Below are 12,819 nucleotides of genomic sequence, written 5' to 3'. Positions count from 1 at the left end.
CCCTGCAGGCAGGCATGCCCTGGGCCAGAGAGGCAAATCCTGAGATAGGCCAGCCTGTGTGTGCAGGAATGAGCTGCTGGTGGCCTCAGTAGCCAGGGACAACTGATAACAGCATGTGTAACCCAGGGAACCGGCAGTGCCCCAAGGGACAGATATAGAATGACTCAGCAGAGGAGACCAAGGCTAGGAGTGAGAGGACTCACATTGTTGACTCTCCACCTTCAGGCTGATAACTGAATTTCCCAAGCCCACCTGGCTAAGGGGCTTTGTAGCAAAGGCATGTGTGCAAATGTGGTCTTTGGGAAGAGAGCTCCAGGTTCCAAGGGAACACGGTCCAGCCCACTGCAGAAACTGCCTGCTGGCCATAGAAAGCCACACCCTATCATCTCTGCTTACACTGTGGATGCCTGACTATGAACTCTTTGACAGAGATGAGATTCCTAGAATTAGCCCCAGGTAAATGGCTCAAAACCATAGGTACAAACAGCAGAGTCCACAGTGTACACAGCCCACAGCCAGGAGATGGGCAGGGACCAATGATATTACAACCACATTGAACTCTTTCTATGTGGCGAGCATTGTGCTTTTGCAGGCTTTGCACAGACTACCTCCCTTAGTCCTCCCCACCTCTTGAACCCGTCCAAACCATTGTCATCTTAGATGGGACCGATAGTCTAAATGCCTGAGGTGTAGGCATTAGGAGCCAAAAGTTTCACTGACTAGACCCTCCTTTTGTGCCCAGAAAAAGCTCCCTCCCCCCTACTTTACAAATGTACAAATGAGTGAGCTTTAGGAGTCTGTCCATGGTCACCAATGCCAGGGGATGAGGCAGAAACCAACCCATGCAAGGCCTGGATGATTCCAAAACATCGCCAAGTCCTTTCCCACAGGAGCCACGGTCCAGTGGAAAAACAGGATCTGGAGGAACTTGAGCAGAGAAGTTAAACCCCAACACAAGGCAGCTACACATGAGAGGCTACTACCTAGAGCCAGATGTTTGGACACCCAAATGTCCTGTGCTCCTGCTCTTGTGGTCTGCCCCGCTCTACTAGTTCTGTGAAATTAAGCGTCTGCAAAAGTACTTAGAGTGGCATTTGCTGAACAGAAGGGTTGTTGCCTCCTATTCTAAATCAGATTTTCCTACCTCCTGTAGATCTCTGCAAAGGAGCTGCTCCCCCACCCCTAGGAGAGTTGGCCAGCTGCAGGAAAGCCACCCCTTTCATTAAGCCAGGAAGGGGCCTCCCACTGGAAACAGAGCCCCCAGGTATTGGGAAACTGATGAGGAGGCAATAAAATTAGAGAGAAGGGCTGTGGGTAAATTACAGACGCGGGCAGTAGGCAGGACCAGAGCCTCTCATTAGTCTGATGAGCTATGGTAAGAGGCCCTGGGGGTTGTGGTTACCTACCTTCTGGGGGACTGAGGGCCCTCCAAAGCCCAAAGGTCCCTAGGCTCAGGCCTCTGTCTTTTGGTCAGACCTTTTCCTCTCACTGTAGAAGAACCCAAGGGGACTCTCAGATGCACCATTTCTCACCCTTTGGCTCTGGGCACCTGGTCAAGTCTCTGAGCCTCATTTTTCTCATCTGTAAGATGGGGCTGATGAGAACCCCTGGCTCACAGGTAATGACAAGTGGTTCTAATCCTGCCTGTATATCAAAATCACCAGGTAAATTTTGTAAACTACCAACATTTGGGATGTACCTGTACTACTGAAATCAAAACATTTGGGGGTGGGCCCTGGCATCAGCATTTAAAATTCCACAGTGACAGCTAGTTGAGACTGGACCATACCTATGACATGACTACAACCCCTTGGCTCACAGTACCAACACCAAGTTAAACGGCCAGTTTGGGGGTTGCTCTCTCAGATCCTCACACTCCTAGAATAGAGGCTACTTGAGGACAGGGCCCTTATCTGTCACAGTCACTTCTTAACCCCAAGGCCTGGGCCAGTACCTGGCATAGATTGTTTGTAGAATGAAAGCCCTTAACAGAAAAAAACCTAACACAAGGAATCCAGGGGCAGTGGGCAGCAGCAGCCATACTTGAGGGACATGTGGAAAGATGACACTAACCTCACCCACTTAATACTCATTCACTTATTCTGCAAGTATCTACTTAGTGCCCATTGTGTGACGGGAACTGTTCCAGGCATCTGGGGCACGTCTGAGAACATGAAAGGTAAAGAGCCCCATTTACCTTCCTTGAGCGTGCCGTTCAGCCAAGACATGCGAAAGATAAGCTAGACATATAAAGATGGAGAGGTTTTTGAAAAAAGTTTTCAATAGAGTAAGGTAAAATGGATCAGGAATTAAATAGGATGGTCTGGGAAGGTCTCACTAAAAGGTGAGATTTGAGCAAAGATTGGAAGCAGGTGAAGGAATAAGCCAAAGGAATACAGGGGCAGAACATTCCAGAACAGGGAGCAGCAGGAGTAAAGGGCCTGAGGCAGAGCTGTGCCTGGGGTTCGCTGGAGTGGAATGAGGGAGGGGTCCAAGAACAGAAGGTCAGAGCGGTCAGGAGAATTCCAGCTACGATTCCCAAGTAATGAACTACCACAAATTTGGTATAGGAAACTATAGGTTTAGGGATTCTGTGGGTCAAGAATTCAGACAGGGTTTAGTGGGAATAACTTGTCTCTTACACAATGTCAGGGGCTTCAGCTGGAGAAATGTGACTGTCTTGGGGTAACAAGAATGACCAGATCTGGAATTCTCTAGAGTATAGTAGCCACCAGATTTATGTGGCTACTTAAATTTAATTAAAATTAAATGAAATTAAAAAATCACATCCTCAGTTGCACTACCCACATTCCAAATGCAAGACAAAGCAAATAAAAATGAAGAATGCCTAGTAAATTTGGATTTCAGGTAAACAATGAATTGTTTTAGTATATCCCAAATTTTGCATGGGACATACACTAAATAAGCACTGTTTATCTCAAGTTCAAATTTAGCAGGGTGTTCTATGCTCTAAAGCTTAGCTAACATGAGACTAATGGTCACTGTGCTAGACAGCATAGATACAGAACATTTCCACCACACAGAAGATTCTATTGGATACCACTGATTAGAGACTTGCCTGGTTCCTGGGCTGGGACATGTGGCCTCTCCTATGTGTGGCTTGGCCTCCCGCCAACATGGCAGGTTAGACAGATATCGGAAGGAGCAAGAGAGCAGTTTCCTCTGGTCTATCCTGGGATGTTAGCACTGTCACTTGTCCCATTCTATGGATTATAAACATGTCACTAAAGCCAGCCCAAATTCAAGGGGAGGGCAACAGAACCCATGGGATTGGAAATCTTATTATGGACACCTTGGGAAACTATAAAGTCAGGGTGGGGACAGCAAATCAGTCAAGGCCTTGTAGTAGTTCTAAGAACTTGGGTTTTTATGTTGTATCAAATGGGAAGTCATGGAATCATTTTTTGTACAGAAGGGTCATGATCAGACTTAGGTTTTAAAATGAAATATAAGGAGCGAAGGTAGGGAGTGGGCACTTTATCTAGGTGTGGCTAAGCTGGAATCAGTTACCCCCAATGATGCAGGAGTGCCATGACAACCACATCCTCGTCTCCTCCCTCCAAGCTTGCCCAACAAGACCGCTACAATTGCCTCAGGCTGGCCTCCTCTTAGAAGTCACGTCCAGTCAGTTTCATGTCCTTTGCCCTTTCTAGTGTGACAAGCGCTTTATATAAAATACAGTGCAGAAGGGGTCAAAAGAACTGCAGGCACAAACCAGACTTTGGAAAACTCTTTGTTCAGGTCCTATAGAATTAGTAGCAGGCATTTCCAACATTTTCCTCTCGACTACCCAGACTCAGGATTTCCTATCTTCTGGGGTGTTCACTGAGCAGGCCCGGGTCAGTGTCACGGGGAGGAATGGGACTTCATGCAGCTCCTGTTTGCTTACTGGCTCCTTCTCCTCCTGCCACTTTTTCTGTAACCAAATACATGCCTGGCCCTGCTGCCTGCCTCCCAACATGATCAAATTGTAGGTTCATAATACAATCAACAACTCCAAGGAGCAGAGGCCCTGGGAGCCGTAGCTGAAGCCAACTAGAGTCTCAAAGGCTGACTAGCTTTAAGTTTGCACCACTCAGCTGCTTTGCAGACACTTCCCTTATTCTAGCAGGACTAGGCAACAGGGAGTTGGGACTTTCATCAACTATGCCCAAAATTACCATATTAGGCCTGAATCAAGAGTAATTAGTACTAGTTTAATGCGCCAGCAGCATTATTTATTTGCTGTTCCAAAATCTTACCTTGTCTTAGGTTTATCTTCAGGAAGTGAATAGTACCCTCCTGTGGTTTTGCAGTGTGGAGGCATCCTGGCAAGTAAGAGACTCATGATCTCCATTCCACCTCCAAATTATACCAAAATGACAAGGATCTGTGACATGGTAGTTAAAAAATAAGGCCAGCAATAACGTTCCTAAAACCTAAGCAGTTGGCCAGTCTTCCAGTACATAATCTTTGTAACAAACTCAGCAGGATTTTTTTTTCCCACGCCCTGATCCCCAAATCCCCAATTAGCTGAGGGTGTACCAGGTGAATTAAAGCTCATAGGCAAGAGCTGGAAGGCAACCAATAGAAATAAAAATGGCTATGGGCTGGGATTATGGGCTCTTCTTTTCCTGAGTGTATTGTTTCCAGAGTTTAACAAGCTTTAAAGTTTTGTAAAGCATGTAAGATGATTCAATTAAAATCTTCCTAAAAGTGCTACGTAAATCATTCAGTCTAATGAAGTCTTTGCAGGACGGGGAGTAGGTTTGCTGGAAAGAGGGCCAGGATACCCTCAGCCTCCTCCATTGTCTCCTCCTGCCCTCTTTCTAGTGGGATGGGTGATAAGACAAGATGCAAAACAGGTGTTCTAGCCTCCGGACCATGGAAACTATTCTAAAGGAAAAGATATTCAAGAGCTAGAAACCAAAACCATCCAATTCTGGCATCCTGAATCATTTCCCATGAAATACGCTGCATGTATGGGTAGGAATTAAATCAGAAACATTTGATAACAGATTTTTATGGATATGGTAAAATAGAGGACTTTGGCTTTCTAGTTTACACATTTGTATTGCTTGAATTCCCTGTATTGCTTTTAGTCAGAAAGATTAAAAACAAAATATATGCCTTTCAAGGGCAACACACCAAACCTCCAATAAGTAACCTTTGCCCACCCAGGAAAGGGAAGGGTCCTCTCTACTTTCCTTCCACACGTCACAGGTCCCAGCTCTGAACCCCACCTCTCCCCCATTAACTTGCAGCTGTTTTAACACCAGTCCCAAAAGTTCCTAGAACAGGAGCTGCCTCAGTAAGAGGTTGTCTTGCATCACCAGGAATCTTGAGGCCTACATGAACCCTGGAGGACTGCTGGTATGGGAAGACCATCCAGAATAACTTGAAATCTTAGATTTCAAGTTATTTCTCTTCCTATTACAAGACTATCATTTGAACAATTCTGCAGGAACATCAGGCTTGCCCTCAGTTGCTCCCATAAAGGCTCCACAAGCTGAGTACATGTGGCTGTCCTGGGTACCTCTGCCACCTGTAGGCGGAAGGCTGATGGTGCAAGGCACTTTTTGTCTACTGAAAATAGCTTCCAACTCAGAGCTAGGTCTAGGCATTATCTCAAAGAAACCTCACTACCCCAAAGGTTTGGCAAGGCAATTGTTGAGGTAAGACGCAAAAAGACGGAAGTGAACATGCAGGAGGTAACTGGCCCACTGCTTGGGCTGTCACCACTGATGGCAACAAAGGCATGAGATGACCTTGACTTTCTACCAAAGCTTTAAACCAAAGGCAGTCTTCTCTTGCTCATCTGCATCCCCCTATCTTCTTTTTGGGAAAATGCATTACCTATAAACTACAGTCATGTGTGCTACAATACAACTTTCCCAGGATCACTAGGTAATGTGTCTCAAAGCAATCCTCAACTTAATAGCACTCTCTCACAGCAGCTTTAAAACACCCTGACAAAAGCACCCTCTACCCCCATCACTCTGAAATGACTCATACTACCCTAGTGGCTTTAAGAAAAACCTTTCAAAGTATTCTAAGCCCACCTGCACTCTTGTTAGTTTCCTCAGCAGCTGTAGTTTCCCACTAAGCAGTCCTCCTGAGGACCAGAGGGAAGCTGCCTTCCCTTTCACCTGCACCCTATTCTCACCGGCTCTGTGGCATACAGGACAGCATCCTCCCACAAGCCTTGCCTTCAAGTTTCAGGATGCTGGCTACCTCTACCTCTGCTGGCAGTGATGGCTCTGTTGATGGACATGGATAGGAAAAGGACTTGAAACATCCCTCAACCACTCAGAACCCCATGTGGTTCCACCAATGACCTTCAGACATAATCACGTTAACCCTTTTCCCCTGTCTTGAGAATACTTGCTGGCGGCACGTGTTGCTGCGTTTACCCCAAGATAATTCGCAGATTAGTCCTAACCTTACTCCCAAAGTTTGCTATGAAATATCTTGCTTTTATTATTTTTGCATCGCTCTAGTATATCAATGGTCTTTGGAAACAAATGACATCATTCCATTTATAGCAGTTTTCAGTAGTTCGATCACCACAAGTGTCAAATCTTAGAAAACATAGCACGCCTACATATGGTGTTAAATAAACGCTGGCAGCAAGCTGCACTTTTTTCTAAACAGGAAAAGGGTTAAAAAATTATTCTTTAAGCCTATAATATGTAAGGTAGGCACATCTAGAATCATACCAAAGAATAAGTCTACATTTGAGATCACTGGTACAAAATTCATTTGAGAGGCACCTAAAGAATTGCTGCAGTTTACACAAGATCCATCTGGATCAGAGGGGGCACCCACATAGGCCACTCAGCAAGTAGGGGCAGGACTCAGAACACAATATCCCTGATGTCCCAACATACACCCAAATGCAGCAAGGCCCGAGTCAAGTCTTGAAACAAGCCAGTAGTCAGAACTCCTTGGATCAGGGGCAACCTGAGCACATTGAGTTGCTCACCCCAACCACACACCTATGCTATTACAGTGCAGGAGTGACAGGTAAGCAAGACAGCAACATGGTTAGAACAGAGGAGTTACAACTGTGTTTAAGTTCACTTATTTCATGCACCATGCTCCTCAAATATGTAACATCAAAGGAGTAGAAGCTACTGTATCCAGCCATTTCAGTAAATTTTAGCTGCCTGTAACTGGCAGGGGAGGCAAGACTTCAATACTAGTTTAATATAAGAAAAAAAAAGCAGAGTTTTCAACAAAATCAATGTTTTACAACCCTCATACCAGTTTCAACCAATTGTAATTAACTTCTGGAAAGATACTTTGAGACAGCGTAAAAAACGTTTACTCATCACTTTTAGCTTCTGTTCTTATTTAATCAGCTGTAAGGGAAGATGTAAAATTTCTCAGGAGAGAAAACTTGGAACACTAAATGTTCAGTCATCACCAAAGATGAGAGACATATCATTTCTGAGAACACATCATCACTGATGTTAAAGCAGGTCAAAAATGCAAACCTGAATCAAATCAAAAGCAAACAAATCCAGATTTGGAGACCTAAAAAACTGGCCTGTAGTCTTCAAAAACATTAAGACTAAAATGGAGGTCAGAACTGGGGAGAGACAATGAAGCTCTTCACCGCTGCCAAAGATTAGCTGCAACTACATAGTCTTAGGTGCACTTGGCCTTGCTTTCCACAAAAAAAAACACTCCATATGGTATCATGGTTTATCATTTTATTATACACTTTATAAAAAGTCCAAACACGAACACCACCGCTTAGAGGGTATTCACATCTTTTCTAATGTATATCTGACTGCTTTCTAAAAGTATGTCATATCGATTTTATATCCTTAAAATACTTCTCAAATATTTATATCCCAACTACAAAAATGGAGCTGCAAAAGGTATATAAAGATAAATGATATTTTCTTGTTCTTGTTATAGTACAAACACTTAAGATGACTAAAGATCTGTGAGAGAAGGGGGGAAAAGTTACCTAATTAAGGAATGGAAAATCTATGTTACCTGTAACAAGTAGCTGAATTATTTATTGTAACTGGCACCTACCCTAAAATAACTGGTTTATAGGGGATGGGCACATCAAATAATGAAAACATGTGCCAGGCAAATTGTTTATACTTGTTTCCAGAAGGCACATTTCCTGCACCCTTTTAATATCTAAAAACAAATTACAGGAGAACTGAATATTTAGATTCTGCCCACTTTGAGCTATTAAATGCAAAGGAAAAGATTAGTTATGTCCAAGTAGCATGTAATAGAAATATTTTTAAACCAACATGGTTAAGTGTTAAGATTTTTAGAAATCAAAATATTTATTAACACAATTTTAAACTAAAATCAAAGGTGATAAATCTTTTGTGGTAATGCTTTAAGTGCAAGTAATCCTGGCTTTCTTTCACATTCGTGTCCTTCATTCAGAGAAAAGCCAAGTCAGTTGTTCTTGAACAAGTCAATGCAGCTCTGCAAGAGGGAGACATTGTTCTAGAAGAAAAATAAAAGTCAAGGTAGACCAATGAATTGCTCTAGAGTACAAGACTCCCTAACATCTATAAGAATTAAACTTAAACCCACCCACCTAGCTTTCACAAGAGATTCTTCTTTAAATCACGACTGAACCATAACCTACACATCCCCTTCACCCCATTTCATGTTGGTGAGTTCCTCTTAGCTTGGGAGTGCTGCATAGGAAAGGCTCAAATCTAAAGAGCTAGCAGTTGCTGCTCCAGCATCTCCAATCCCGCATCCAACCCCAGATTTGCTCCCAAAGCAATCATGCCAAATTCTGCTTATTGTGAATTAATATAACTACTATATAAACAAGCTATTGTTTGAAGCTGAAGACCTTAGAAAGACTGGATAAAAAGTTGCTAAAAACTAGTTAAGTGAGATCTTATTTTTATTTTTTCTTAATTACTTATTATTATTTATGCCTACAGCACCTGGTCTTCCTAGGTGGTCTCCCATCCAAGTACTACCAGGCCCAATCCTGCTTAGCTTCCGAAATCAGATGGAATCAGGCTTGTTCAGGGTGGCATGGCTGTAGACCATGGACTGTGGCTCCACTGAGGTGGGAACCTAGGGCCTTCTGCGTGTAAAGCAGAAGTGCTAACTGCTACACTATGGAACCACGTCCAGCTGAGTGAGATTTTAAGTGAGATTACAAATAATAAATATTTAAATAGGACTTTGCACAAATTGCTTTGAAAAAGTTCTCACTTTAAGGGAATTCAGAAAACTTAGCATTTATGGGTTATTATTTTTGTATATGTACTTTAAAACTGCAATTTAAAAGAACTTGGACTTAAGAGGCAAATGAATAAAGACATCTATGCTGTAGTCATAATAAAAGAATTAAAATACACACAAATATTCAGTCTTCCTGCTTTAACCAGTGCTGACGGCCAGTAAAAGTTCCTTCTTCCAATGGCTCCCTGCTGGCCCATGGGCTAATCCAGTTTTACGGGACCAGATAGCCCTCTCGAGGGGGGCCCAATCTCACCTACATCCAAGAACCACGCAAAGAGCCATTCCCAGAATTTCTTAGTGAATGCAATCAGGCAGCGAAGAGTCTTAATATGCACCCAGCATTGACAACCATTTTCCTCCAAAAAAATATTTTTTTTTTGCAACATTAAGCCAGACATTAAGTACACCCAAGGAAGTTTTTTCCCCTTTTAAGCCAAAAAGGAATATCAGAAGACACTTAGCAAAACTAGAAATTTTTTTTTAAATGTTTTCCATAAAACTCTAGATAATTAAGAGCATATAATGGTATGATGGATGTGTTCACAAATTATTAGAACAGGTTCTTCAAAGTGTGGCTACAAGGACTTTGAGAAAGAAGCAGGGTAGTTGCAACAAGAATGCTTTTCTCAAAAGCAGTATTTCATCAAGAAATTGAGAATTTTTGGTTTGCAATGGACTAAATACTCCAACAAGTGGATCCCACCTTAACTACAGGGGATTAAAACTACAAAGCAAACCCATCTGTCTGATGACACTGAGATAGTGAATTGGGAAATAACTTGGAAAAATAAAGTTGTTGGCTTAATCTGAATACTTACCCTAGCGTGCTTTATTTCCAGTTCAGACATTTCAATAAGATTCTTTCTAAATGCTGCCACTCTCTTTCGTTTGAAATTGCTTAATTCTACAAGAGAAAGTTTACCAAGATGAACAATTTTCGTCTTTAACTTCCGAACTCCATCCTTGCAAATAAATTATCTCCCAAGCTTTGATGTACCACAGTTTCTCACATTTTTGTCTTTAAATTAGGACCACCACCCAATCACCAAACATCAAAATTCAGAGAATGGCTACTGACTTTGAGAATCTCTGATTAGTGGCCTCCCCCTTAACCTCTAGGTACCAATGTCTATGGAATGAGGGTTGGGAAAGTGGTGAGCTACACATACTTGAACCAATGGTTTTTTATTATGAATTATTTTTAAACTTTGAAAACCCTCCCTAGCTCAAGCTGGCACTTTAGAGTACTCAGGAGCAAACTTATCCTCTTGTATTATGTCTATATAGCGCTGTCCAACAGAAATATAATACAAGCAACCACATTAAAACCTCACACAAAAAATTTTATAGTGGTGTGTTAATGACAATACCTTGGGTATACGAGGCTAAAGAGGTCCTTCCCAGCTGTCAAGATAAGCTCACCTCCTTCCTCTATGGCCTACACACAGAACCAGGACTCAGCACAAACCCATCACCCATGCTGCCCACCACAGTGTTGTTTCACTATGCTCATTCAACTGATTCTAAACAGTTCAGCCACAAATCTTAACTGGGACCAAAGGCAAACAGGTTAAGACCTGTTAATCTTTGTATTCTGCACAATACCATAGTTTTAAGTATCATATACTCAGGCTTACAATTTGAATAAAGAGAATCAAATCAAGCAACACAGGGACAAACCTAAGGCAATAAGGACAAGCCTAAATTGGCACTGTTTTAAAACTTTGTGGTTTTCTTTAATCCCCTCTAAAACTGTCAGAGCCACTAAACTCTGGTCTATATGAAAACTTACGATTTCAACTCAGTAGCTCTGAAGTGTGTTCTTTTCCTTATAAATTTAGACTAGTTGTTAAAAAAAAAAAACGGCAGGACATTTAAGAATAGGGCAGCAAGGAGGTTCCTTTAAAAGAATCCAAAAGATAGCCATGTAAGCATGTCTGCATGCCATTTGCAAAGTTTTCATACAGAGCAGCTCTGTCTCTTAAGGCATTACAGTCTTGGATGGATATGAGCTAAGACAAAGGAGCACTCTTATTGTTCATTGCTATTATGAGGAGGGTTCCAGATGTGCCTAGGTTTTGAAAACGCGGGGGGAAAAAAGTTTTAGAAAAAGTCTTAAACTGAAGTAGAGATTTCTCATGGGAACCTGAGTTTTAAGGGAGTGGGGAAGTATTTTGAGAATAAATAAAGTACAGAATCCCACTATCATTACGTTCACTCTGAAAGACACATTCTTCATTTTTTGCATGTTCCATGGCCCCTGAGAACTACAGGGCAGTGAGATCTCTTAAGGAAAAGACTACATATTACACTCATGTAAATGGTGCACCATCCCCTGGAAGAAATGGCAATTTCCAGGGCAGGAGAAAAAAATGTAAGATTAGCAGAGAACATCTAACTGCTCAAAAGAATGGGAGGTTATTTCAGCTTAAAGACACTCTCTACTGGATAAGTCTGGACAATGTGAGAACCAAAAAAATTTAGTACAGTAATAAATTTTAAAACTACTTTCAAAGACAGAAATCCATGACTCTAAGAAAGATATTAAATAAGAAAGTAAGAGAGAAAGATTTTTGCTTAAAGAACAATGCCAAGGGCTGATTTGGAAAGGGAATGCTAGAATTAAGGGAGGGGGAAAATCACCTTTCTGCAACCACCAGAGTAAATAAAGGTTGGCTCAGGCAAAAATTATCACCACAGACTACATTTAGGAAGGAAGTCTGATGAATAGAATATATGCACACAGTCTTAAATTGTCTCCCCACCGATTGCTAATTAATGGCATGGGAAAAAAAATATTAACTACATGGGAAAAAAATATTAACTACACAGTAGAAAAATCGAATAATACCTGATTGGGTAATCGAAATTAATATAAAACATTTTGTCTATTCAGGAGAAGAGGAACAAAACATCCCCTCCGAGACCAGTCCCTAAGGACACATTATTTTATACAGTCTTCTGTTGGAAATGCTTAACTGGAACCTAATCACCAACCAAAACTGAGGAACATTCTATTTGTAAAGAGATTATGGTCTTCAAAATGGCAAATGTCATTTAAAAAAAAAAAAAAAAAAAAGAGGCTCAGAAGAGTTAGTCTCCAAATTAAAGGAGACTTAAGAGCTATGAAATCTAAATGCAATCCTAGACTGGAGGACATCATTGAGAAATGACAAAATGAGAATACACAGTGTAGATAGTATTATGTCGTATCGAAGTTTACCAAAGTTACTAACTATACTGTATGGAGATAAGAGAAATGCAAAACAAAGTTCTTAGGAATAAAAGGACCATGATATATAAAATTTGTGGTTAAAAAACAAAACAAAACAGTGTTTATAAAAAACATACATGTGGAATGGGAGCACGTGTGCCAAGTAACAAAGCAAAAGGGACAAAATGAACAGGTAGGTGACCCCAAGTAAACTATGTATGGGTGTTCTGCTATTTATGCATCATCTCTCTGTAAGTTTGAAATTACTTCCAAATTAAAAGGAAAAAGTAAGAAGTGGCCCTGCTCAACCTTCTTTTGCAGATTCAGAAAGATGTTCAAATTTCTGGCAGCAT

General features: G+C 41.6%; 1 protein-coding gene and 1 pseudogene across 1 annotated transcript in view; both read right to left on the bottom strand.

Annotated features, from left to right (window-relative positions):
- Nucleotides 1–7,698: 7,698 nt before the first annotated feature.
- Nucleotides 7,699–12,819, bottom strand: part of SNX5 (sorting nexin 5) — a 23,521-nt gene continuing 18,400 nt past the window's right edge. Inside the window, 3 exon segments of the mRNA XM_015597028.2 lie at nucleotides 7,699–8,487; nucleotides 10,071–10,156; nucleotides 12,776–12,819. The exon segment at nucleotides 12,776–12,819 is cut by the window's right edge and continues 19 nt beyond it. Coding sequence (XP_015452514.1) covers nucleotides 8,437–8,487; nucleotides 10,071–10,156; nucleotides 12,776–12,819 — 181 coding nt within the window. The 3' untranslated portion in view covers nucleotides 7,699–8,436.
- On the bottom strand, nucleotides 8,934–9,051 carry LOC112471089 (annotated as a pseudogene).

This window comes from Pteropus alecto, unplaced genomic scaffold (genome assembly GCF_000325575.1).
Source record: "Pteropus alecto unplaced genomic scaffold, ASM32557v1 scaffold45, whole genome shotgun sequence".
In the NCBI taxonomy this organism is placed as follows: Eukaryota; Metazoa; Chordata; class Mammalia; order Chiroptera; family Pteropodidae; genus Pteropus; species Pteropus alecto.
Note: the sequence above shows the minus strand (reverse complement) of the source record. Positions and strands in the feature narration are given on the sequence as shown.